The 27,299-nt window shown below is 38.5% G+C and overlaps 1 protein-coding gene across 4 annotated transcripts in view; it reads right to left on the reverse strand.

Moving 5' to 3' along the window:
* The window catches only part of LOC126237234 (Ig-like and fibronectin type-III domain-containing protein 1), a 1,152,289-nt gene that overhangs the window by 69,466 nt on the left and 1,055,524 nt on the right, over window positions 1–27,299 (reverse strand). For all 4 annotated transcript variants that reach the window (XM_049947130.1, XM_049947127.1, XM_049947128.1 and 1 more), the window contains 5 exons: window positions 24,482–24,705; window positions 22,548–22,754; window positions 15,689–16,031; window positions 11,010–11,337; window positions 5,958–6,130 (listed from right to left, as the gene is read on the reverse strand). In XM_049947130.1, the coding sequence (XP_049803087.1) occupies window positions 5,958–6,130; window positions 11,010–11,337; window positions 15,689–16,031; window positions 22,548–22,754; window positions 24,482–24,705 (1,275 nt within the window). The remainder of the gene's footprint in view (window positions 1–5,957; window positions 6,131–11,009; window positions 11,338–15,688; window positions 16,032–22,547; window positions 22,755–24,481; window positions 24,706–27,299) is intronic.

Here is a 27,299-nt window from a genome sequence, read left to right on the forward strand (position 1 = left end):
CAAAACACATGATATGCATAGCTAACAATTATGGTAGGATAGCAAGTTAGGAATGTATGCTATCAAATACATGTGTCACCAGTTATGCTGCCGCATTTCCTACATCCACCACTGCAGCATGAGGGCACTGCCATGAACAATTATGCCACTGCTGATGAGATGCAAGCATATGCTCTCCGGAGCACTAGTGGCGGGTGTACCTAATTTCAAACATTTGTGGAATGACTCCGTTTTGTGTGTTTGCCAGTTGAATAAATATTTATAGACTTTCATAGTGGCCATGGCTTGACATCTTCTGAATAGACATTGTATCGAAGAGTGACAAATTTATAAATCTTTGGTATATGTATATATTTCTAAACACAGATCTACTGTTAGCAACTGATGCTACAATTACAGCATCGTAGTTATATATTATTTCTACTATTTGATGTAACTGGATGGATAAAAAATCTACTCACTAAGTGGTGGCAGAACATGCACATAAAAGAATGTTATATTTATGCAAGCTTTTGAAGCAACTAACTCCTTCTTCTGACGCTAGGGGAAGGAAGAGGAGTGAAGGAAAAGGGCTGAAGAGGTTTAGGAAAAGGGGGTAGACTTCAGAATAGTCTCCCAGATCTGCGGATCAGGGGTGGCTTACTGGATGGGATGAGAAGGAAAGACTGATTGTTCAGGACTGCATTGGATGAGATTTGAAAATCTGAGAACTTAAAGGTGTAAGGCAGGGTAATATGCAAGACAGAGATTATGCTGAAACATTGTACACAAGTTAATAAGGGTGAAAAGCTAGTGCATTATATGTGAGAGGTGGGAGGGGGATGGTGAAAAATACACAGGTCAGAAAATGAAGAAGTATAAAACTAAAATGGAGTGAAGGAAGTAGTAATTACTATGAAGAAATGCCAAGACTCAGAAATTAATGTAAATTAAGCTCAGGTGGGTGGTGAGAACCAAGGACATGTTGTAATGCTAGTTTCCACCCATGAAGTTCTGAGAAACTGGTGTATGAAGGAAGAATCCAGGTGGCACGTGTGATGAAACAGGCACAGAGGTCATGACTGTCATGTCATAGAGCATGCTCTGCAACACAGTATTGTGTGTTGTCAGTATACCCCCTCTGCCTATGCCCTCTCATCCTAACTGATAATCTGGTGGTAGTCTTGCTGATGTAAAAGGACCAACAGTGTTCCCATAACAGCTGGTATATGATGTGTATCATTCCACAGGTGGCTCTCCCTTTGATTTTGCCAGTTACAGGGTTGGGATGGATGGTGGTAGGAGGCTGCACAGATATCTGCCCCTTTTCCAAAACCTCTCCAGTGTTTTTCCTTCCTCTTTTGTTGGAGGAAGAAGCCATTGGCTCGAAAAGCCTCCATAAATATTACCTTTTTTAAGTATGTGTTCTGCTGCCGCTTTTTGAGTGGATTATTTTATCTATAAAATTACATTATATTTTTACTATCTGATAATAGATGTAGAATTAATTAATATATGAACCCTCTGTTCAATAACAGCATCTGTTCCTTGCTCCAGTATCCACTGAAGAACAATGCAGCATGCCAAGGAAGATGTAACAGCTAAAGAAGATTATGTAAAATGTTGCAGAATTTTTTCTGCAGAATTCTGGGACAGAGTAGGTGCTGCTTCATGTAAAATATTTTTGGAAGTTAATCACTTCCATGCTACAGATACAAAATCCAATTCAGATGTTCAACTCTGTTGTTGTTGTTGTGGTCTTCAGTCCTGAGACTGGTTTGATGCAGCTCTCCATGCTACTCTATCCTGTGCAAGCTTCTTCATCTCCCAGTACCTACTGCTACCTACATCCTTCTGAATCTGCTTAGTGTATTGATCTCTTGGTCTCCCTCTACGATTTTTACCCTCCATGCTGCCCTCCAATGCTAAATTTGTGATCCCTTGATGCCTCAAAACATGTCCTACCAACCGATCCCTTCTTCTAGTCAAGTTGTGCCACAAACTCCTCTTCTCCCCAATCCTATTCAATACCTCCTCATTAGTTACGTGATCTACCCACCTTATCTTCAGCATTCTTCTGTAGCACCACATTTCGAAAGCTTCTATTCTCTTCTTGTCCAAACTTGTTATCGTCCATGTTTCACATCCATACATGGCTACACTCCATACAAATAATTTCAGAAACGACTTCCTGACACTTAAATCTATACTCGATAATAACAAATTTCTCTTCTTCAGAAACGATTTCCTTGCCATTGCCAGTCTACATTTTATATCCTCTCTACTTCGACCATCAGTTATTTTGCTCCCCAAATAGCAAAACTCCTTTGCTATTTATCTTGTGATGCATGTACCGTCAGACAGATGTTCACCAATTATGGATTAAAGTTAAGTATTACAGAAGCTACATACTATTTTTGCTGTCTCTGACAGAATTACAATGTCATCGGCGAACCTCAAAGTTTTTACTTCTTCTCCATGAATTTTAATACCTACTCCGAATTTTTCTTTTGTTTCCTTTACTGCTTGCTCAATATACAGATTGAATAACATTGGGGAGAGGCTACAACCCTGTCTCACTCCTTTCCCAACCACTGCTTCCCTTTCATGCCCCTCGACTCTTATAACTGCCATCTGGTTTCTGTACAAATTGTAAATAGCCTTTTGCTCCCTGTATTTTACCCCTGCCACCTTCAGAATTTGAAAGAGAGTATTCCAGTTAACATTGTCAAAAGCTTTCTCTAAGTCTACAAATGCTAGAAATGTAGGTTTGCCTTTTCTTAATCTTTCTTCTAAGATAAGTCGTAAGGTTAGTATTGCCTCACATGTTCCAACATTTCTACGGAATCCAAACTGATCTTCCCCGAGGTCCGCTTCTACCAGTTTTTCCATTCGTCTGTAAAGAATTCACGTTAGTATTTTGCAGCTGTGACTTATTAAACTGATAGTTCGGTAATTTTCACATCTGTCAACACCTGCTTTCTTTGGGATTGGAATTATTATATTCTTCTTGAAGTCTGTGGGTATTTCGCCTGTCTCATACATCTTGCTCACCAAATGGTAGAGTTTTGTCATGACTGGCTCTCCCAAGGCCATCAGTAGTTCTAATGGACTGTTGTCTACTCCCAGGGCCTTGTTTTGACTCAGGTCTTTCAGTGCTCTGTCAAACTCTTCACGCAGTATCTTATCTCCCATTTCATCTTCATTTACATCCTCTTCCATTTCCATAATATTGTCCTCAAGTACATCGCCCTTGTATAAACCCTTTATATACTCCTTCCACCTTTCTGCCTTCCATTCTTTGCTTAGAACTGGGTTGCCATCTGAGCTCTTGATATTCATAACAAGTGGTTCTCTTCTCTCCAAAGGTCTCTTTAATTTTCCTGTAGGCAGTATCTATCTTACCCCTAGTGAGACAAGCCTCTACATCCTTACATTTGTCCTCTAGCCATGCCTGCTTAGCCATTTTGCACTTCCTGTCGATCTCATTTTTGAGACGTTTGTATTCCTTTTTCCCTGCTTCATTTACTGCATTTTTATATTTTCTCCTTTCATCAATTAAATTCAATATTTCTTCTGTTACCCAAGGATTTCTATTAGCCCTCGTCTTTTTACCTACTTGATCCTCTGCTGCCTTCACTACTTCATCCCTCAGAGCTACCCATTCTTCTTCTACTGTATTTCTTTCCCGCATTCCTGTCAATTGTTCCCTTACGCTCTCCCTGAAACTCTCTACAACCTCTGGTTCTTTCAGTTTATCCAGGTCCCATCTCCTTAAATTCCCACCTTTTTGCAGTTTCTTCAGTTTCAATCTGCAGTTCATAACCAATAGATTGTGGTCAGAATCCACATCTGCCCCTGGAAATGTCTTACAATTTAAAACCTGGTTCCTAAATCTCTGTCTTACCATTATATAATCTATCTGATACCTTTTAGTATCTCCAGGATTCTTCCAGGTATACAACCTTCTTTTATGATTCTTGAACCAAGTGTTAGCTATGATTAAGTTATGCTCTGTGCAAAATTCTACAAGGTGGCTTCCTCTTTCATTTCTTCCCCCCAATCCATACTCACCTACTATGTTTCCTTCTCTCTCTTTTCCTACTGACGAATTCCAGTCACCCATGACTATTAAATTTTCGTCTCCCTTCACTACCTGAATAATTTCTTTTATCTCGTCATACATTTCATCAATTTCTTCATCATCTGCAGAGCTAGTTGGCATATAAACTTGTTGTAGTAGGCATGGGCTTTGTGTCTATCTTGGCCACAATAATGCGTTCACTATGCTGTTTGTAGTAGCTAACCCACACTCCTATTTGTTTATTCATTATTAAACCTACTCCTGCATTACCCCTATTTGATTTTGTATTTATAACCCTGTAATCACCTGACCAAAAGTCTTGTTCCTCCTGCCACCGAACTTCACTAATTCCCACTATATCTAACTTTAACCTCTCCATTTCCCTTTTTAAATTTTCTAACCTACCTGCCCAATTAATGGATCTGACATTCCACGCTCCGATCCATAGAATGCCAGTTTTCTTTCTCCTGATAACGATGTCCTCTTGAGTAGTCCCCACCCGGAGATCCGAATGGGGGACTATTTTACCTCCAGAATATTTTACCCAAGAGGACGCCATCATCATTTAATCATACAGTAAAGCTGCATGTGATAAATCCAAACCAGTACTGGTGTGAATTTGATTTCTAACTAACATTATTCCAACTTGTATTTCCCACAGTTTTATTTAACTAAACTGTTTCTAAAATTTTCATTTGTGGTTATCCACTGTCATAGATATTCTGACATCAAACTTCTCCAGGTATTTGGTACCTTGCTTTTTGGTACACTTACAAGATCTATTCAGCTGAGCTTCAGAAAACTGCAACTATCATACCTACATACTATGTTCTTGCATACGGAGTCATAACAACTGACATCCAGAACTCATGCAAGCAAATATTTCTTTGATTCTAATGAAGTCTCATAGAATATTTATAGAATAAAAATCCACTTCAGTTGCTAGTAATTTTTTCCTTAATTTACTAGCAACTGCAATGGGTTATTATTCTATAAATGTGTTCCTCAGTTGTGGATGTTCACCTGATTAAATATGTCTCATAGAAAATACCCTTCATGTGCATAGCATATGATATCAGGACTGCTCCTGATTAAAATTTCAGAATTTTATTAGGTCTTACTCAGTATTTATGCTCTGTTTGGTCTATTTTTCCTTTGATGACTACTGACAGAAGTCCACATTTTATAGAAATGATATCAGGTACTGATCCTCTATTATTCATTAAAGAGTGAGCAATAACAAGTCATACATTTTGTTTTGTAGCTGTGCCTTTGAATCAGAGTTTTCTTGTGTAATGTTGAGAAATCCACAACTTTCTTGTCAGCCACTGCAAAACTGTTCATCTTTGGCTACTTAACTGAATTCTATGATTATTTTGATGTTAAATAATGCAGTACAGTTGCAGCATACTCTAATTAATTAATTTATGTTTTCTAATCAGCTGTTATTACAAAATGGCAGAAAAGTGGGCTTTCTGAAAACAAAAACAATAAATTACAAATGCAAATTATGTTTTTTAGCTGTGGGCTTCTCTTTTTCTGCCATATGTCTGACAACTCTCCTGATTGTTGTTTTCCATCTAGGTATTTACCATGGAGGTGGAAATACACATGGTATTACAATTTAAGGTGGGACACAGATATTTTAACAGTAAATTAATTGCCGGACGCAGTGGCCGTGCGGTTAAAGGCGCTGCAGTCTGGAACCGCAAGACCGCTACGGTCGCAGGTTCGAATCCTGCCTCGGGCATGGATGTTTGTGATGTCCTTAGGTTAGTTAGGTTTAACTAGTTCTAAGTTCTAGGGGACTAATGACCTCAGCAGTTGAGTCCCATAGTGCTCAGAGCCATTTTAGCCAGTAAATTAATTGAAGATGTCAGGATTAATGTCTTACATTGTCAAGCTTTAGCACTGTTTCGTGCATCGAGGTGTTGTCCACTTTCTGGTAGTGAACAATATATCCTGTAACTGTGCTGTTACTTGGAGGCTCCCACTCCAATTTTATGCTGTTGTCAGTGACAACAGTTGCATGTAGTTCATTAATAGGGCCGGGTAGCAGTCCAGTTCCTGAAATAAAAGGGCCATTATGTAGTGTTTCTGTGATTTTTTTTCAGTTTTGAGTTTTGTAAATAATTTAGGAGAAAAGGAGACCACTCAGTCCTGTTAGCTGTGCAACAGTCCTCTATTGCTACAAATGAAGACACAGAAACTATTACTCATTAATAAACATAACAGCATTGATTCAGATATTCAACTAATATGAGACAAACAACAGTCATTTAAAATTGACAATATTTGACAAGGATAGTGTGCTACTCACTATATAGCGGAGATGTTGACTCACAGGCAGGCACAACAAAAAGACTATTAAACACATAAGCTTTTGGCCAGAAGGCCTTCTTCTGAAGTAGACAACATACACACACACATTCATGCATACATTCACAGAAATGCAATTCATACACACATGACCGCTATCTCTGGCTGCCGAGGCCATACTGTGAGCAACTGCACATGACAGGAGAAGCAATCTGAGTAGGGGTGGTAAAGAGGAGGCAGGAGTGGGGAGGAAGAGGGAGAGCAGGGTATGGGTGGGGGATGGCAAAGTGCTCTTTGTGGGAGCAGATCTCCTGTGCCTTATGTCTCCACTCACCCACCACCTCACAAAGTCCCACTGTCCAGCCAAAGAGGAGCATTCCCCTCGTGACTCAGTACCACTCATGTCCTGCTATGAGGAATGTCCTACCCGCTATCCTCACCATCCCTCCTGCAGTGGTATTCCACTGCCCATAAAACCCACACAATATCATCATCCATTCCTACACAAGCCCTGCTTCCAAACCCTTGCATCATGGCTCATATCCCTGTAATAGAGCTGGATGCAAGACCTGTCCCATACATCCTCCTAGTGCCACCTACTCCAGTCCAGTCACAGGCACCACCTATTCCATCAAAGGCAGAACTACCTATGAAACCAGTCATGTTATCTACAAGCTAAGCCACAACCCCTGTGGTTCATTGTACATGGCCATGTCATCCAACAAGCAGTCTGTCCACATGAATGACCCCCCCCCCCCCCCCTCCAAAAAAAAAAAAAAAAAAAAAAAAAACACTGTGGCCTAGGAACAAATGGATCACCCAGGTGCCCATCACAACTTCTTAATCTTAATGTCTGCTTCACAGCCTGTGCCATCTGGTTCCTTCCTACCAACACCAGCTTTTATGAATTGCAAGGATGCAAACTCTCCCTGCATTCTATCCAATGTTCCTCTAGTCTTTGTCCTTACTTACCTATCTCCTTCTCTACTCCAGCTCCAGCACTACACAACCTTCTATTCCACAAGCACACCCACAGTCTTTCTACTTTTTTCCTCTACTGCTACCCTCCCCCCTCTCCCCTTCCACCTGGCTGCCCTGCCCTCTTTCCAACTTGTCCCTACACTATGCTCCATTATGCTCCTACAAACAGCACTTTACTGTCCCCCACCCATACCATGCTCTCTCTCTCCCCTTCCCCACCCCAGCCTTCTCCTTACCCCCACCACTCAGATTGCTTCTCCCATCATGCGTAGTTGCTTGCAGTCTGCAGCCAGAAACAGTCATCGTGTGTGTGAGCTACGTGTGTGTTAATGTGTTTATCCATGTTGTCTTTTTCAAAAGAAGGTCTTCTGTCTGAAGGCTTACACGTTTAGTAGTCTTTTTGTTCTGCTTGTCTGCAACTCAGCACCTCCTTTATATGGTGAGTAGCAATCCTTTTCCCAATATTGTTACTGTTCCATACTGGATTTTCCATTGTTAGATACTGGGTGGTTATAAGTAAACTTTCCCTATTTAACACATTATAACATAGAAACTAATTACCGTATGAGTACCAAACTTGGCAGTGTTAATGTCCCGAGTTTGGGGTGCATGATTCTCATGTATCACAGTGCCACTGTCCAGTTCCATCTACGGCCACCAGGTGCTGTGATCAGTCATCGTGATTCAGAGTCACACACACTTGACCAGTCGCAGTGCACTTGTTGATATGTCAACATGAGCTTGGACAAAAGGAGCAGGGCATTATTGGTGAAGCTCTATTATCAAAGTAACAGTAATGCTGCAGCTGCACTTTGAGAATATTACTGGCTGAAAGAATTCTGGATGGGTCCTCTTTCTCCGCCTGCTGTGTGGAGCATGATGAAGAAGTTTGAATCAACTTAGAAAGGGCATCACTCCAGGAAGAGGCTGATGACTGGTTGCACCACAGGTGGTTAATGAAATCACTGTTGCTATGGCAGACAACACTGCATGCAATACTTGATCATCAGGCAGTGCGCGTGCTGTGTCACGACAGTTGAACATCCTGCGGTCCACTGTACAGAACGTGTTTCAAACCATTCTCAAATGGTATCCATACAAGATCCATATTACGTAGCAATATGATAGTTTGTACAGGGGGAGGGGGTTCAAGAAACACTAGAATGCACTTTATTTTTTCCTTTCCCTGAGAGCTGTGGGGGGGGGGGGGTGTCCCTGCTCCTGATTATGGGCACCTTGCCACCCACCCTTTTCTGCCAAGGTAGCAACTTACTATATTAAATATAGCCCGTGAGATCACATGAGTGTATACTAACATAGTAACAATTTTCTTAAGTTTATTACTTTTTCAAAGGACAATAAAAATGTATTCTAAAAGCAGACCTAATGATTATAAGAAATATAAAATGCAACATTTCCAGTATTTCAACTACAAATCATGTCTATTCATGAACATTCATAATCATTATGAAGTCTGGCAACTGGAAGCTATTTGCCAGACCAGACTCAAATCTGAACACCTGTCATTTGATTTCAGTGCCCTGTAACAGACAGAGTGCCACACACAAATTACAGCTGTCCAGATATGAGTTTTGGCTCAGCGTACGGAATATTAGGGAAGGGAAAAACTGGTAATTTATTTACTCATCAGTGCCTCATCTTGAAAGTATCTTTGCGTGTACCATTTTTAGGATGCAGTATGGAAGTTGTGAAGTTTTTCTCATTTTGCTGATGGAACCACTATCCAATGAGTCCTTTTCATCTGATGAGACCTTTACGAGGATTTGCAGTTAAGTACCATTAGAATTACTCCCTAATAGTGTTTGTAGTTAATAACAGGAGTGAATTTATGAAGAAATGTGCAGTCACAATGACACTACCATGAGGGGGGTTTGAAAAGTTCTCGGAATCACCATGAGAGGTAAGCGCTAGCCCAACGAGTTGTTCACATGATGTTCATTGGACTGTTGCCTGTAAACATGTGCCACATCAGTGCTCTTGGAAGAGAGCTGTGGTGGTGATGTGGCTCTGTTGTTGTTCCCACCTAGTCAATCGCGAAGATGGAAAAAATCGAGATTCGAGCAGTGACTAAGTACTTTGTAAAGAAAGGTATGAAAGCAAAGCATATTCATGCTGATTTCCAGAATACACTGGGGGACTCTGCTCATTCATATTCAACTGTTGCCAAGTGGACAAATGAATTTAAATTTGGTTGGGAGAGCTTATATTATGACCCACCCAGTGGTCCGCCAAGATGTGTCACTACTCCAGAAATCAGTCCAAAAGTGCACAAAATGGTCATGGAGGATCACCGATTGAAAGTGCATGAAATTGCTCGTGCTTGCCAGATGTCATCTGAAAGGCTATATCACATTTTAACTGAAGAATTAGAATTGAAAAAATTACCTGCGAGATGGGTGCCGCGACTCTTGATGCACGCCCGCACAAAAGTGCTGTCGCCATGGCAAAATTACACGAACTAAGGTATGAATTGTTGGCACACACACCTTATTCACCTGATATGGCTCTATCAGACTTCCATCTCTTCCCAAAACTGAAAATTTTTCTTGGTGGACAAGATTCACATCAAACAAAGAATTGATAGCTAGAGTTGACAACTATTTTGCAGGCCTGGAGGAAACTCATTTTCAGTATGGGATCAAGGCACTGGAACATCATTGGACCAAGTGCATTAATCTACAAGGAGACTCATTGAAAAATAAAAAAAGTTTCAGTGATGTAATTTTTTTTTTTCCTTTCCTAGAACTTTTCAAACCATCCTCGTAGAAGCTTGAATATTTTATCTGTCAAAAATAATAATGCACTCAATGTTGAACTTCTTCCCTATTGTAACAGTAGGACTCAAAGTTCTTTTTGTTATCTCATTTATTACACTCTTAATGTGAGAGCTCAGAATTTTTTGTGTGATGCTCATTGTGGGATAATGTGATAGAAGAAATTGTCTCTAGCTGTTTGAAAATTGAAATAAGTACACGGACTGTACTAAATATAATAGAAAAAAATTGTTTGACAGAAATAGCAGATGGGGTATGTAATGACACTAATATCAAAAGTGAGGTCCTGAAACATATGATTTCTGTGCATTCTGTTTCCTCATACTTATACATTTGTAACCACTGACATAGTTTTTAATCAAGTCTTTTATTTCGCTACTGAGAATTTCAGACCTTTACTGTGACTGTTTTCTGATATCATTTGCTATTATCGGAAGTTTCTGTAATTCTTTAGTGTTTTGAAAATTTAATCCTACAATGTGTGTTATCATAATTGCTGCAGCATCTGTTATCATAATTGCTGCAGCATCTATTGACAGAGCTTCTTCACTCGGTGAAGTGGACCTTCATGAGGCTATACACAATAATAAGTTTACAATATCATACTGCCTCCTATGATCATAGCTAGAAATACATCAATCCTTACCACAAAATAAATTTACGATTACACGGGCACAATCTCCTTAATATGTAATGACTGTATTTGCAACATGTATTTTTTTCACTTTTCCAGGTATATTGTGGAAAGGAAGTTAAGCTACAAGAATTTTTATGATGTCTGATGCAAAAATACCACACATAAAGAGTAGATGACTACATACAAACATAGTGATTTGACATGTTTTACAAACCTTCCTCAAAACACTGGACAATGTTCCCAATGTATGGTATACAGGAAGTGGCAGTAATTATAAGAGAATCTGCAACAACTCCAGCACACAGTGGAAGGCAAACAGGTGGTACTCCGCGCCGCATACAGCAGGTCCCATGATTGCGTCCACCAGCACCACAACGCAACAGTTTGTGGAGTTCTGATCCACACACTCCTGCCAGTGCTCTGACATCTGACATACTGGCATCATATGAGCAGAGTGGCAGACAGCTCTCACTCAAGTTAGCTGCTACGCAACAGGCTGTCACATTGTAGAAAGTAGATGCCTCAATTTTATCTTCAATCACCTAAAATAAATTTAATTAATATATGTAAAATGAACTATAAACTTGTCTGTCATCTTTAGCAGTTGCATTTTACATTATTTACATAAGTTATTATATAAAATAGGTGAAATGAACTGCTAGATTAATCCTTTTCATATTTCATTGAAATTTTCACAGCTTATTCATTGAAATCTTGCCACCATTCTTCTCATTTAATTTTTTCTCCATTATCAATGTATTTCAGTGAAATCAGTGAGATTTTCAGTGTAGAAACTCTCTTTTCAGATACAGTAAATTACGTTAATGGATATCTTAATGGGAAAAAATTAATTTAAATATTCCAGTATAACAAGTGTTATCATTTTCTCACATTCATTTGTACTTTTCTGTCTTGAGCTGTCACCATCTGCACTGTTCAGTGATATATTAAGGAGACATGTTTCGGAGAGCACATAAGATATTAGATTGTGGCAGCCTTGCTGGGAATCTTAACTATTTTATAACTATATTTAGCATCTTAGTTGGAAAAGAATCAAAAACTTCAGGAAAATAGCATTTCTTAGTTCTCATGCAGAAGAACTGGGAGAACCCACGGTATACACAATTTAAATCACATTCTTGATCCTCTTAAAATGAAGGGATTTACTACACTCTGTAATAACTTCTCTTAGCCTCAGGGAATGAGTACAGTATGAAATTTCATACTGATTTGGAAAGTCATGCTGTAATGGATAATGCCACAGTGAATTCAAACATTAAAGTGAATGCTGACATTGAGGATATGTTGAGTAAGCTGGAGAAGCTGGAACAGCTGAGCACTTCCTCAGAAAACAACAAACACCCAGTGTAAGAAGATGAAGAAGAAGAAGATCCTCTGTTCAGTCTCTTTTTTTTCTAGGCCTGTGTCATGAAGTACATACGCTATTGGATATCTTATGAGGATGAGGTGAAATGTTATCAGCCTGGTACAAAGGAAACGTTGATTTTAATAAAATTTTGTTTTTTTTGTGTGCATGTTTTGTAATAAGCAAGCAGTCAATGTGATCTGAAGAAAAGTAACTCCAAGTTAGATTCTCAACATCATTAGGAAAATGATAGAGTGCTAGTCTCTGTAAAGATGACTCATTGAGTTGCAGACAGGCACAATGAACAGACTCTTACACATTATAGCTTTCAGCCAAAGCCTTCTTCAGGAAAGAAACACACACACACACACACACACACACACACACACACACACACACACACACACACACACACACACACACAAAGCAGGGGTGATTCTAGAAGTCGGTCAAGGGGGTGGCTAATGAAGGGTGGAGGGGTTTGGGGAAATGGAATATCACTTAACAATAGGAGTGTAGGGGTCCTCCACCAACAAATTGGTAATATTTGGTGTTGCTTAAAGTAGTTCTTGGTAACTGTTTTGGAGTTCAGGGTAAAAACTGTGTATCAACAGATAATAAGATGCCAATTTTAAGGTAAACAATATTGATTGGTTTGGATAGTAAGCTATTTGCCCCTCTTATTCTTTTGTTAAAATGTGTTTGAAATACATTGCAACCTATATTGCTACATAATTATGAAAAAAATTATTGAATCTGTAGGAATAATATATTTGCTGATTTCTGAAGTCATTTTATCATTTTATCCAGTGTAATATGATGCTCCATTGTGGGGGGGGGGGGGATACAGCTCCCATAGCCCCCCCCCCTCTTGGCACCACCCCTGCACACAAGAAAGAACAGTTCATGCACACAACTGCTACCACCGACAGGAAAGTGTTCGAGTTGAAGCTGCCGAGGGTAGTGGTCATGAGTGCATGAGATGTACTTGCTTGTGTGAATGTGTGCATGTTTTCTTTGCTGAAGAAGGCTTTGGCCAAAAGCTATAATGTGTAAGAGTCTTTTTACTGTGCCTCTCTGTAACTCAACAGGACATCTTTAAGGTGAATAGGAATCTATCCTTCTCCTAATATTGTTGGTCTGAAGAACAGTTTTGTTTACATGGCTTTTTAAACTAGTCGATTGTACATGTTTTATTTCCTGGAATACCATTCTGGCATTTATAAGTTTCTTTTGTATGATTTATAGTTAATGGAAATTCATCCAAGATTGGTCCAAGTTTGGTCCAAGTTTATAAAAAAAATTCTTCACTTCCAAAATTAAGTAATGGACACTGAATCCAATGTGGCCATACTTTTCAAAAAGATGCTCCACATGGAGAAAGTCCATTGCTGCAAACATAGAGGCAACATCAGATCAGTGTAGGATTTTGGATAGTATTTTTAAATCAGATTTAGCACCTTCTGACTTCTGTGTATTACCAAATTTTATGGAATCTGTGGCCAAAAAATGCTTTAAGTCCAGTGGAGATGTTATGACAACTGAAAATGGATAAACTGCTTACATTCCAGAATTATACCCCAGACAATGAGTCCTCTTATTGGAAAAGCACTGGAATGTGGGATTTGACTTAAAAAGTTACTGGGCCTAAAAAATACCTTTTCAAACTGAACAAAAACAGTCTTTAAATGCGAGACTGAGAGCTTTTCACTCTGCTTTCACATTATACAGTAGTTCACTAGCAAATGATATGCCAGCAACTCAGTAAAGGTTTCAACCCTAACTGTTTCAGTCATCAAATCCTACTGAAGGCAGCAGTTACAGCTCTTTTGCAGCTGTTGTCACACACTCTGATACCTGGCCAAGCCACATAAGGAAGTTAACACATCAGTTAAGTACCTGTGTGGAAGTTTTCAGTTCCTTATCTAGTAAGAGGTTCTTCATACACTGCTTCTAATTATTTCTTGACAGCACTTCTGTATTTTACAATGTGTCCCTCATTCCTGACTGCTCATTACATGTAAGTGCATTGAAGACTACATGAGCACCCATCCTACTTGCTGTACTCATCTCCCCATCTACCTTTTTCAAGCAGCTGCTTTGTGGAAATATAGTGTGGACATTGCAGAATTATACAACACGTTAACTAAGCTTCTTTAATTAAACTCATACACAGGAAAAGTCTGAATTATATCAATTCTCGTCTATCTCAAATTAAGTCTGGAGAACAGTCACATACTAAAAAGATATGACATTCAATTTTTGCTTCTTGTTATGTAAGAGGTATTCAGGCATAAAGTTCTTCAATATCTTTCTCATCTTTTCCAACTCTCTGTTTTTTTTTTCTTATTTTTTAAGGCCAGCCACCAGCACTTTTAAAGTCAAAGTGCCGATATCTGTAAAATAAGGGCAGTACAATAAATAAATGACTCTGTTGCCATTTGTCAGACATAATATAGACAAAAGATGCATTTACAGGTGTACAGAATATTCAACAGTACTTTTATGTGCACAGTATTTTAACAAGTGAGACAGTCATCTCTGTGAGGAACTGCAAGCAACTATCTTGGATATACAAGGGGCTTTCAGCAAGTAATGCAGCACATTTCTCCCTTGGCCAGTTTTGGTTGAAAAAAATGTGGAATTTTTTTTTGAGACATCATGGAATATTCCTGCTACATCCCCTTTACTTTCATGAAGTTTTTAGAGGTGGCAGCAGTTTACGTAGCCTTCAAAATGTTGTCTATAGTCGAGGTGTATTCTAGGTGGAGAGATGTTATTGAATTTTTTGGCAGAAAACCAGAACATCATAAATTTTTGTAAGTGCTTCCAGAATATCTACGGAGATCTGGCAGTCAACAAAAGCATGGTGATTAATTGCGTGAGGCGTTATTCTGTTTGATGTCCTCCCTCATGGTGCAATGATCAACTCTGAATTGTATTGTACTACCCTCAGGAATCCGAAGACACAACTTTAGCATATTCATTGCACATAAATCTGCACACTCAAGAGGAGCTCACAAAACTTCATTGGGCAGTTCTTCCTCATCCTTTCTACAGCCCAAATCTCACACCATTTGACCCTTTGTTTGACCCAATGAAGGATGCACTCCCTGGGAAGCAGTACTTGGATGATGGGGAAGTAATTGGTGCAGCAAAACATTGGCACTGATCTCAATCAGTGCAGCAGTACAATGCAGGCATACAGGTCCTCCCAATAAGGTTGTGTAAGGCCATTGCACTAAACGAAGATCATATTGAAAAAAAGGATTTTGTAGCCAACAGTGTGGGGAATAATGTGGTTGCTGGAATACATTGAAATATTAAGTAGAAAAATGGAATCATGTGTGAAATTGGACATCAGGAATATCTTACAAGAAAATATTGGACATCCAATAGGCTCAGCTGGAAAACTGACCAATAACAATTGGACACAATAAGAATAAATGCAGAAATGTATTTAAAAAATAATAATGCCTAACAACAGTCTTTTTTAGCACATTTGAAGTATTATATGTCATTCTTACCTGACTGTCTGTTCTAAAGACAATTCTTGCAGAAGGTTGCCCAACACCATGTGCGTTAGCTGCTTCAACAAATACTTCATAATCTGAATCACTATGCAGGTTTTCAAGAATGAAAGGTGGATGCACATTGGACACTGTGTGGTATTCATTGTCATAGACTGCCATCCTCCTGTACTTAACATTGTAAAAGAGAACTGTTTCGCCCAAAATCTTAGGTGGATCCCAGTGAATAATAGCATACTCTGTTGCAATGTTGGAGATATATACTCTCTGTGGGGCACTTGGAAGTACACCATACCCTTGAAGAAGGCAGTTTGTGTAGTCTCCCATGTATTTCAGGCACCTGCAGAACAAGAAAATATCAAACAGATAATATTCTGTTGTCTCTTAGAAAATAAATATATTTCAAATTTGTGAAAGTGTGACTTGTGTCCTTACACTCTGATCACTACAACAAACCACATTTATTTGAGTACCAGAAAACTGCAAGCATTAAGTACAGGTAAGAGCTGTCTGCATCTGTATAATATGTGTTTTATAGCACACTATAAAACATGTAATGGTACTCTGAAACTGACAATTCTTCTATGGGTATAAGCAGAAAAGGGGAAAAAATAAAAATCATGAAAATGTAACAAATGAATGGTTAAGTAGTTTACACTTCAAAGATAAAGAAACAAACCTAGATAAAAAATGAATGCTGAACATAGTAAAATGTGGTTACTTCTGAAGAAACTCTTAATTCACTTCTGTGAAATGAGATTTATTCATCTCATTATATACAGTTTTCAAATTATTTGATTTGTTGCACAGGGAACCTGTCAGGATTCACAATGAAATATTTTTATTAGATGAATTCAAAAGTTTTACATTATTTTATATCTAATACTGTAGTACAGCTGCCTAATTCTCATATACATATCTGTGCACAACACTAGTAACCTCATGACATCTATTGAATTCTCCCAGAATATAGTGTCATAATGTATGACTGACTTAAAGTGACACTGGCAGACTGTATTTTGGAAACCATTAAAAGTCCACCTAACAAATGCTAAGCTTTTTAATTTATTTACTAAGTAGTCTATGTGTACCTTCCAATTCAAATTTATGTCAAGAGTTAGGGCTAAAAATCTTACATGGTTTGCTTCTGTCTCATGTCTCTCTGTTGTAATAGCTTAACAATATTATGAGAAGGAAAGTTGCTTCCTTCTCATATTGTTACATTCCATCCTGAGCAACTTTCCTTCTCATAACATTGTTACAGTCCATCCTAAGCAACTGTCCTCATAATATTGCTACATTCTATCCTGGATTTTCCATTGTTTGACTGTTGTAATGGCTTAGTTTCATATTGTATAATCTGGATTTTATTGATATTCCATTTTAGTTTGACAGTACAAGGATTCAAGTCTTTCTGTAGTATTTTTGACACTTTGTGCATTTTTTGGGGGCATCTTACTTTTATTTATAAGTGATGTACTATTTGCAAATATGATTGAATTAACAGCAGTAGTAGGTGGTAGGTCACTTATACAGAACAGGACCCAATATCAAATCCTGTGAGACTCTTTGGGAAACCTGATTTCCTGCCAGAGAGGTAATTACATGAATTTAATATAATGTTTGCTTTTTGCTTCTTATGTGTTAAATGTGAGCTATAACGCACTGTCACTGATCTCACACCAGAAATTTGTGGAGGAGTAAGGAGTGATTTACTGCATCTAATGCTTTTATCAGATCACAGAATATTCCTGTGACTGTGGCCTTTTTACCTTTTTCTAATGTGGAGCATGCATTTTGCATAAATTCACTTACAGCATTTAGTGTGCCTTTTCCTTGTTGGAAGGCAAATAAGATTTTAACCATTTTTCAAACACTTTAAGGAATTCCCCATCTTTCCTGCCTTTCTGAATAATGGTTTTATCTCTGTGTATTTTAGTACATTTGCAAAACACCCTTTCTCAAAGGCCTGGTTGCTAATAATGGACAGTGGTTGTAAAATAATATCATAAGTGCCTTGGTAGCAGATGTGGGTATTCCTCTCCTTAAACCAAGGTTTTGTTTATTAAAGACAATAAAGTGTGCTCCACTTACCTATGAAGTTTTGTTTTCAATTTATATATATATATATATATATATATATATATATATATATATATATATATATATATATATATATGTGATTCAAAAATGCATGTAAATATTTCAAGGGTGTATTTGTGAGGTAAATATAAGACAAAAATGTTCTATACAATTTTTTCCATACTTGGCTTATTACAGAGTTATGAACAAAACAGGATAATACATTCAATACAACGTAAGGTATTTAATTCCCAGAGTTCACAGTTTAATTACAGTGCATTTGGACTAACAACGCAAACTGATAAATAAACGTGACGTAACAAACTGAAACAATTCCTCGCGAACACTGTATTAATTTAGGTCCTGTTGATTGAACTACAGCAATGCACAATAACTAAGGAAAATTGAAGCATTTTACAGACTGTACTGTACTGTACTGTATTTGCACAAATCTTAATGCAATGCATGTTCAAAATGCTGTCCCTGAACTTGCAGACAGACCCGTGCTCGTCGCATCAATGATCTCTGCACATTACACAGTCCGTTCAACTCTCCACGAATAATTTCACAACCACCTTCAATTCTTTGTTGTAGCACTTCTCTGTTCGGTACTGCAGAAGAATACACCAATGTCTTTAGTCGGCCCCATAAATAAAAGTCTAAAGGGTTCAGGTCAGGTGATCTGGCTGGCCAAGCAATTGGTCCTCCGCGACCTATCCATCGATGTGGATACGCAGAATTGAGGTACGCCCTTACGTTGCGGCTGTAATGGGCGGGAGCACCATCGTGCATAAATCACATGGTGGCTCGTGTTGCAAGAGGGACATCCTGTAACAATCCAGGCAATTCTCCCTCCAAAAATTCGCAGTACGCGTGCCCATTCAGCCTTGGAGGCAGAACATGAGGTCCGAGTAAGTAATTCCCCACAATACCACACCAAATGTTTATGGAGAATTGATGTTGATATCCACGCACAATTCTCGCGCCAGGATTCTCGACAGCCCACTGGTGCATATTATGCGAATTGATTACACCCGCACGAGTAAACATGGCCTCATCTGTGAATAATATCCGCCGAATGAACATTGGATCATTCAAATGACGCTCTTGTAACCACTGGCAGAATTGCTGACGGCGAGGATAGTCTTCAGGTGTCAATTCGTGCACTTTTTGCAGGTGAAATGGATGCAACTGTTGTCTCCGAAGCAGCCGCCATACAGTAGATTGTGGAAGTCGTACAGCTGCACTAATTTGTCTCGTACTGATAGATGGATCTTGGTCTACCAGGTCCAAAACATGTTCCTCGACGTTCACTGCATGCTCAAGTGGTCGACCTGAATGTGGCCCAGGACGAATGCCATACTCCCGCATACGTCTGTCCACAGATACAAACGTCTGATGACTTGGTAACCGTCTTCCTGGAAACAGCTCACTGTACCTTCGTCTGTGCATTTCCATCTGCTGCACCATACACAAGGTGCATATCAGCATACTCACTGTTTGAGTACATCATGTGCACGAAACCTTTAGCCTTCCGACGATGAATGAACGACAGGACGTACTTTTCCGTTACCAACAACATCAGCGTCATCTTCCGTACAGTAGGAGTAAACATCACGTGCAAACAAAAACAAACACTATTCATGCAGTTTCGAATCAACTGTTGGGAGATACGTATGTGAATTACGTACCAGAATATGGCATCCTGCTGCTTGCACTGCCGTCGTTTTGATACGGACATGACTTTCGTATTTAACGATAACTCTGGAATTAAACGTTTATGGAAAAACATTTATAGAACATTTTTGTCTTATATTTACCTCACAAATACACCCTTAAAATATTTACATGCATTTTTGAATCACCCTGTATACACACATCTTGAATTTATCATCTCCATCAGAATGTATAAGTTTCCCTTGATTTTTAGGATTTTGCACATGTATACAAAATATTGAGGTGCAAGGCCTTTTCCAAACATTTCTCATTTAAAAATGTATTTGGGTCAATGAATATTGCCTCAAGCCTGTTACACTATTCTCCTTTGATCCATACTGTTGTCTGATGACACTTTATTTTTTAAGGCTTTTACAAATAAAACCATATATTAGCAGCCAGGAGTTCATGTACACAATTTTTCCTGACCTAGTTAAGAGTTCAGGTTTCACTTACGACTTCTGCCTCGCATCTCCTGTGAATAATATTTGTGTGATTTTAGCTTTCCTGGCTTACAATGACTTCAAAATGTCCTCAGCTATTCACCCAAACGCATCATCTGAATGGTACGGTATTTCAGTCAGATGAATTGTTGCTGGCTTCAGCGAGTACTAATGAATGACCGTCTTCCACTGGGCTCCATCCTATCCTCCCCCTTCCTTCTTATCTCAACTTCAGGCCTGCAATATGCAAGCAAGGGTTCACTAATGTGGTGGAAGGGTAAATGCGTGGTCTGGAAAAGAGCCATGATTGCCAATTTCTGTGCTGACACTGCAGGTGTCAGGACGCTGCTGATTTGGAGTATGAATGACTAGGTGGTGTGGGCTCAGTTCTTCAGTGGGCATGGTGTTTGAGGATCAACCCACAGCCTATTGTACCTTGATCATGCTCAAGGGTAAGTCCCAAGCCTTACTAATTTCAACACTGCTGTGTTTATTCATCAGTTCATCATGTAGCTGGATTCTTTTAAAATGCAGTCCCATAATGTGGTGGCCTGTTATAAAGACTTAAGGCATTCATAATTAATTCTTTGTCCTTTGGACGTACAGTGCTTTGTGACATCTGACTTCATTGGTTGTTCTTTATCTGTGTGATACTAGTATTCTGAGCATCTTTAATGTACCGTCCAGAGAGTCTGACCTATGTACATTTTTCCACACTGACACAGGATGCAATAGACTCCCAGTTTCTAGAGTCCTAACTCATCCTTAACAGATGCAACAAGGCTTTGTCTTTCATGATGGTTGGAGTACAAGCTTGATGTTATATAAGTGATTCAAAATGAAAGAGAAGATTTGAGTTGTTTATTACAGAGAAACCATGAAAGACAGAAACACATTGTGCATGTCACTGGATGGAAGAATTTTCAAAGTTTTATGTTCACACAGACACTGTACCACACAATCAGCTTGAGCATGGTGCGTTGCTCAAGAAACATTGAAATGGTAGCGCATTTCATTCTACACACAGATCAGCAGTTCTCTGTTTATCAATTTCTCAGCTCTTGAAGCATAGTTGGGACCCCTTAGAAAAAAAAATTGTAAGATGTGAGGTCTGGTGACCTGGGAGGCCAAAAGCAATGTACAACATCCTGTTGTCCACTTCTTGCAATCCAACCTTGTGGGATGGTGTTAAGAAAATGTGGGGCGCCATAATGCATAACAATGAAATTATTTGAACCTTTCTGAAGATGAGGAAACAACCAATGTTGCAGCATGTCTAGGTATGACATATGACATTCCTGTCACAGTTTCCTCCGCAAAAAAAAAAAAAAAAAAAAAAAAAAAAAAAAAAAAAAAAAAAAAAAAGGTCCATGCAGTTTGTGTGAACTCAGATGACACAAAAACATTTAATCTCAGTGAGTCTCTTTCATGTTCGACAACACCGTCAGGATATTGTGGTCCCCAAATTTTTACATTCTGGTGGTTTACTTTTCTGATAGATGACACATCAATGCATCAGAAAAAGTGTCCTCCACCATATCCTGGAGAACTGAAAGGCAAAATTCTTATTTTCTGTTATGGTTGCTGGGATGCAATTGCTGCAGTAAATGCAATTTGTAAGGCTTTATGTGAAGTCATCATTTCAGTACATGCCATACTGTTGTTTGAAGAAGCTGAAGCTCCTGGTCTACCAATCTTGTGGACTTCTGAGGACTCCATGTGAATGCTTCTCAGATATGCTTGATATTTTCATCAGACATGCATGATAAAAAAGTACTCTTTCCTTTGCATATGCAACCAACTTCCAAGAATTGTTTATACCAGTCATGAATCTGCTTACTGCAGAGGTGGGTTCCTGCTGATTCAATGGCAGAACGCATGTAAGACTTGAACAATGGACTGACTTTGCACAATTTACAAGACACAAAATGATTTATCTTATGGTGTAGTCACCATGTTGTTACAAACTAACAACAGTGCATTCATGCCAGACTTTGAACCTCTCTCCATCCAGTGATGTGCACAATGTGTTTCTATCTTTTATAGATTGTAATAAAGAATTGAACTCTGTCCTTTCTTTTTGAATCTCATTGTATTTTCAGAGGATTCTTCCAATTTTGGCTGATGTGTTCTCGACGTAAGGGATAAACTCGAAAAAGTTTCTATCATTATCACAGAAACAATACATATCTACATTCTCTGCAAAAAGAATTGTACATTTCACATAATAAGCATACCATCTTTGGAGCAATGGTAAGCAGATTAATTCTCCCTACACTCATTTGAAAATCAGAAGACATGTTGGATAGTGTGTGCTGAAAATCAGTAATTATGTTATATTTACTAAAATACAAATTTAATTGCAAAATTGAACAGTTTTTTTTGTTGGTAACAATCATTCAAAGTATGTCACAGTTTATGCTTCTGTGTCTAATTATAACAGTATGTATGCTGTTCTCTATACACCAGTAACAAAATACTGCTGTCGCAAAGATTTCAGTTAAGGATACAATGAAATCAGTGGGTTGTTCAATAATGTAATTATATAATCCTGAGAAATGTATTGAAGACATACCATGCACCTTCAGCATGAAACTCAAGATCGTAAAACTTACTTGAAGTAGCTGAAGTCCAGTTGAGTGATGTTGCCTGAACAAAGTTCTTGACAGTGAACAGGAAGGCCTCTGGCCCGACAACATGCTGTATGGTCAATCCCATTTGTCAAACATCGAAATGTGTCTGTTGCCCATGGAGCACATATCATTAAATCTGTGACCTCAGCAATTTCTGACAAAGTAGGGTCACACAGTTTATTAACACATCTGTAACAAATGATAATATTTCCTTTCATAGATATATATTTCCTTGATGCTGAATGCAATCTGGTTTTTTACAAAAATATACAAAACAAGTGGAAACAATGAGTCTTTGTAGCTTTGTGAATGGTTCTACTTTTTATAACTCACCATAAAACAAGAATGTTACATTCTCTACGTTTTACCATAATTTACAGCTGAATGATCATCCTAATCAGTCCTCCAGCAAATGTGTATGCTGTACGCACAAATAGTATTAAGCATTATAATGACAGTTTATTGTACACATTAAGTTTCTGCGAGTTGCTTATCTTTTGTTACTGAACACCTTGACTCAATCCACATGCCAGAACATTCTCCTTCTTAGTGGAATCTACAAAACTTGATGAATCAATAAATGAATGATCTTCCTGTATATCTTTATTACAAAGTTGTATCCCGATGATGTTCAGAGACAGGTTAGCAAAGCAATTACCCTGAAGCATACTTCCAGAATGTGACTGACCTCAGCTGTCATGTTGATATGGTGACAAAATGACGGTGGAGCATCTTGAATTGAATAAAAACAATGGAAAGAATAATGATAACAACTAACTGCATTGAGAGTGGTTGAATGGCAATTTCAGTTTGGTCGTATCTAGCAGACAATGCTTTTTTCATATACACATACGAAAAAACAGGATTCCTTTCCACCAATAATCTTGATCTCTAAAGATGTACAATGTAAATTTGTTTGCATTACCATTGTCAACCACTGTTTTCAGCTGTGGTGTAGGTCTAGTAATTAAATCTGTCTTGCTCTGACATACTGGTTGTAAACCCTACATCCTACAATGTGTATTTCAGGCATCTTAATCTTTACTAAATGGGAAGTCGCATACAGAATATTTTGCAATACAGAATTCCTGTTGTTTAGGTTTTAAAATTAAAAATCTTCAGGTACCAGTAACCTTTGGTTCTGAAAAAAATGAAGAATCATCATATTCATTTATGTGATGTGAGGCAGGGCCACAACTGTTGAAAGTGCATTATTTATGGGATTTTCTGATCCAGTTGCAAATTAAAAGCATTGCATTGCAACTGGAGAGGAAAATTCATAAATAATATGAAATGAATAACCAGCCTAAGTTCCATTCTTTTTTAAATGAGAATTGAATACTAGCTAAAAAGAATGCTCAGGCTGACTCAGGTAATAGCCTTGACTAACATGAACCAGAAAAGATTTGATCTGTGTAAAATTTGTACCACTGAAGATATAGCAAATAACATTGCAGAACACTGTACAAGCTCAAGATTCATTGAGGTATGGTGACATGACACTCATCTACTATGATTTTACTAGGGCATGACTGTACAGCTAGTGATCTCCTGCAGATGTCTTGTATGTAAATAACTTAAATGTGGGTTGCACAATAAGCTGAGATGGGATTTGTAGAGCAAGATATGTTAATGAATGTCTGTATGTATGTACTTAAGTGACATCAGGTATAGGCCCATTCAGTATGGCAGAGCTTACTTTGTACATCAATATTACAAATTAAAATCACTGCAATGAACACAACAGTAGAATTGATTTCTATTTCACTTAGGGTGAAAACAGAAAAAAAATTATTACTTTTGACAAGAATTAACTTGTTGTAAACTTAATGCCAAGACTGAAAATAGATCATTCTCACTGAAACATATACTGTACATTCATTTTCAGTACAACAGGACATGAATCCAGGACTTACGTTGCATGTGAAACACCCTTCTTGATACAGCAGCTTTTGATGTCGGGCAACTGAGGTGATTCTGCAACAGTGGTCTGCTTAAGCTTTCCAGATGTTAGTGTCAAAGTTCTAATTGTGTATGATGGTAAGCTCTGTCCGTGGATGTTACGTGCAATCACATTAATTTCATACATCGTAAATGGTGTCAACCCAGTGATGATGGTGCTGTTGTAAGTCCCTGGCACCTGGAAACAGGTAGTAGAGTATCAAATATTATTAAGTAAGTTTTATAGGTAATTGAATTTGCTCTAGTCAAAAAGTACAGTAAATTTTACTTGAGTTAGTAAACATGATCAAGTCCTATATCACACAAGTGGTGTATGCTATGTGATCAAAAGTATCCAGACACCCCCCAAAAACATACATTTTTCATATTAGGTGCATTGTGCTGCCACCTACTGCCAGGTACTCCATATCAGTTACCTTAGTAGTCATTAGACATCATGAGAGAGCAGAATGAGGTGCTCCGCAGAACTCATGGACTTCGAACATGGTCAGGTGATTGGGGTCACTTGCATCATATGTCTGTACGGGAGATTTCTACACTCCTAAGCATCCCTAGGTCCACTGTTTCTGATGTGATAGTGAAGTAGAAACGTGAAGGGACACATACAGCACAAAAGCGTACAGGCCGACCTCGTCTGTTGACTGCCAGAGACCGCCGACAGTTGAAGAGGGTCATCACTTGGTGTAAAGAGTGTGAACATTGAATGACTGAACAGTGGATACACATTGTGTGGAGTGACGAATTACAGTACACAATGTGGCAAGCTGATGGCAGGGTGTGGGTATGGTGAATGCCTCGTGAACATCATCTATTGGGGTGTGTAGTGCCACCAGCAAAATTCAGAGGCGGTGGTGTTATGACGTGGTCGTGTTTTTCAAGGACGGGGCTTGCAAACTATCACAGTACAGGCCTACATTGATGTTTTAAGCCCCTTCTTGCTTCTCACTGTTGAAGAGAAATTCAGGGATGGTGACTGCATCTTTCAACATGGTCAAGCATGGCCTGTGGCAGAGTGGTTACATGACAATAACATCCCTGTAATGGACTGGCCTACACCGAGTCCTGACCTGAGTCCTATAGAAAACTTTTGGGAAGTTTTGGAACGCCAACTTCGTGCCAGGCCCCACCGACCATAATCGATACCTGTGCAGCACTCTGTGAAGAATGGGCTGCAATCCCCCAAGAAACCCTCTAGCACCTGTGAGGATGGAAGCTATCATCAGGGCTATTCCAGCGTTACCAATGGAGGGTGCCATGAATTTGTAAGTCATTTTCAGCCAGGTGTCCAGATACTTTTGATCACATAGTGTATGTGTGAATATAGCATGGACGTGTCTTGATCATTAGTTTGCTCAGTGTGCAGAATATTCCCAATGAAAGTGAAATGTGTGCTCTGATGGAAAAAAAGAAATAAAATTAACTTAGAAGGGAACTCTATAAAGTTAAATAGTGGATTGTGATTCTCTTAATAGAACAAATTTCTGTGTTTCCTCAAATGATGCTGACTGCATAGGACTTCTGACAATGATCAGCACTGCAGTTTTAATTACTGACAGCTCTACTCCACATTTAAAAATAACCTATGCAACAGGATTATGGTGGCAATGTAAGATTAAGTTTATTTAGATAATCTGAAGTCACTATCATTGTATAATGAAAAGCTGGAAAAACATAACCATCTCATTGTGAATCTATGGCTTCACTACTCACTGAAATTAGGTCTTTTACTGGCTGTGCAATTTCTTTTTAAGGAAGATGCACTGAAGATGGATTCAAATGGAATAAATTTAAATGTGAGTTATTATTAAATGATTTAGCACATATTTATCTCAAAGTTCAGCCTCATCCATTCTGTTGACAAACATATAGGAATTTTTCTATTTTTAATTTTATTTTTTTTATTTTTGACCTTTCACTTGTGTGTACTGCCAGATGCTTATTCAGAAGAAAATTAAGCATGTAACGATGAGACATCATTGCATCACAGTGAATTATTTATTAATTTCCTGTCATAAAAGGTTGTAACATTTCACTTTTGCCATCATCCATGACAATTTTGGGAAAGACTCTTTACAAGCACCTTCTTAGCCACCTGACTAAAAATAATATATTATGAGATGCAGGATTTGGATTTTTAAAGGGTATTCATTGAGAAGACTATTTACCCATACAGTGATAATGTAATTAATTCATTTTACAATAAGTTACATGCTACCAGTATATTCTATGATCTGTCAAATGTGTTTGAATGGGTAAATGGTAATACCATTTTAAGAAAATTGGAATAACATGATACTACAGAAACTTCTGCAAAATAGATCAAATCTGTCTAACTGCTGCTTAAGTGCTGTTCGCATAGAGTTGTCTCTGTTAACAGTCAAGCACCACTGTGTGAAATAATGGCGGAAATCAATGTGGGATGTACAATGAGCATATCTGTGAGGACAGTGCTGCAAAATGTTTTGTTAATGGGCCATGGCAGCAGATGACCTATGCGAGTGCCTCTGCTAACAGCATGACATCATCCTTAGTGACCATATTGGTTGGACCGTAGATGACTGGCCTGGTCAGATGAGTCGTGATTCCAGTTACTAAGAGCTGATAGTAGGGTTTGGGTGCAGTGTAGACCCCATGAAGCCTGTACCCACATTGTCAACAAAGCACTGTGTAGGCTGATTGTGGTGCCTCTATAATGGTATTGGCCGTGTTTGTGTGGAATGAACAAATCATTGATTGGAAATGGTTATGTTTGGCTACTTGGAGATCATTTGT

The sequence above is a fragment of the Schistocerca nitens genome, chromosome 2 (genome assembly GCF_023898315.1).
Source record: "Schistocerca nitens isolate TAMUIC-IGC-003100 chromosome 2, iqSchNite1.1, whole genome shotgun sequence".
NCBI classification, from domain to species: domain Eukaryota; kingdom Metazoa; phylum Arthropoda; class Insecta; order Orthoptera; family Acrididae; genus Schistocerca; species Schistocerca nitens.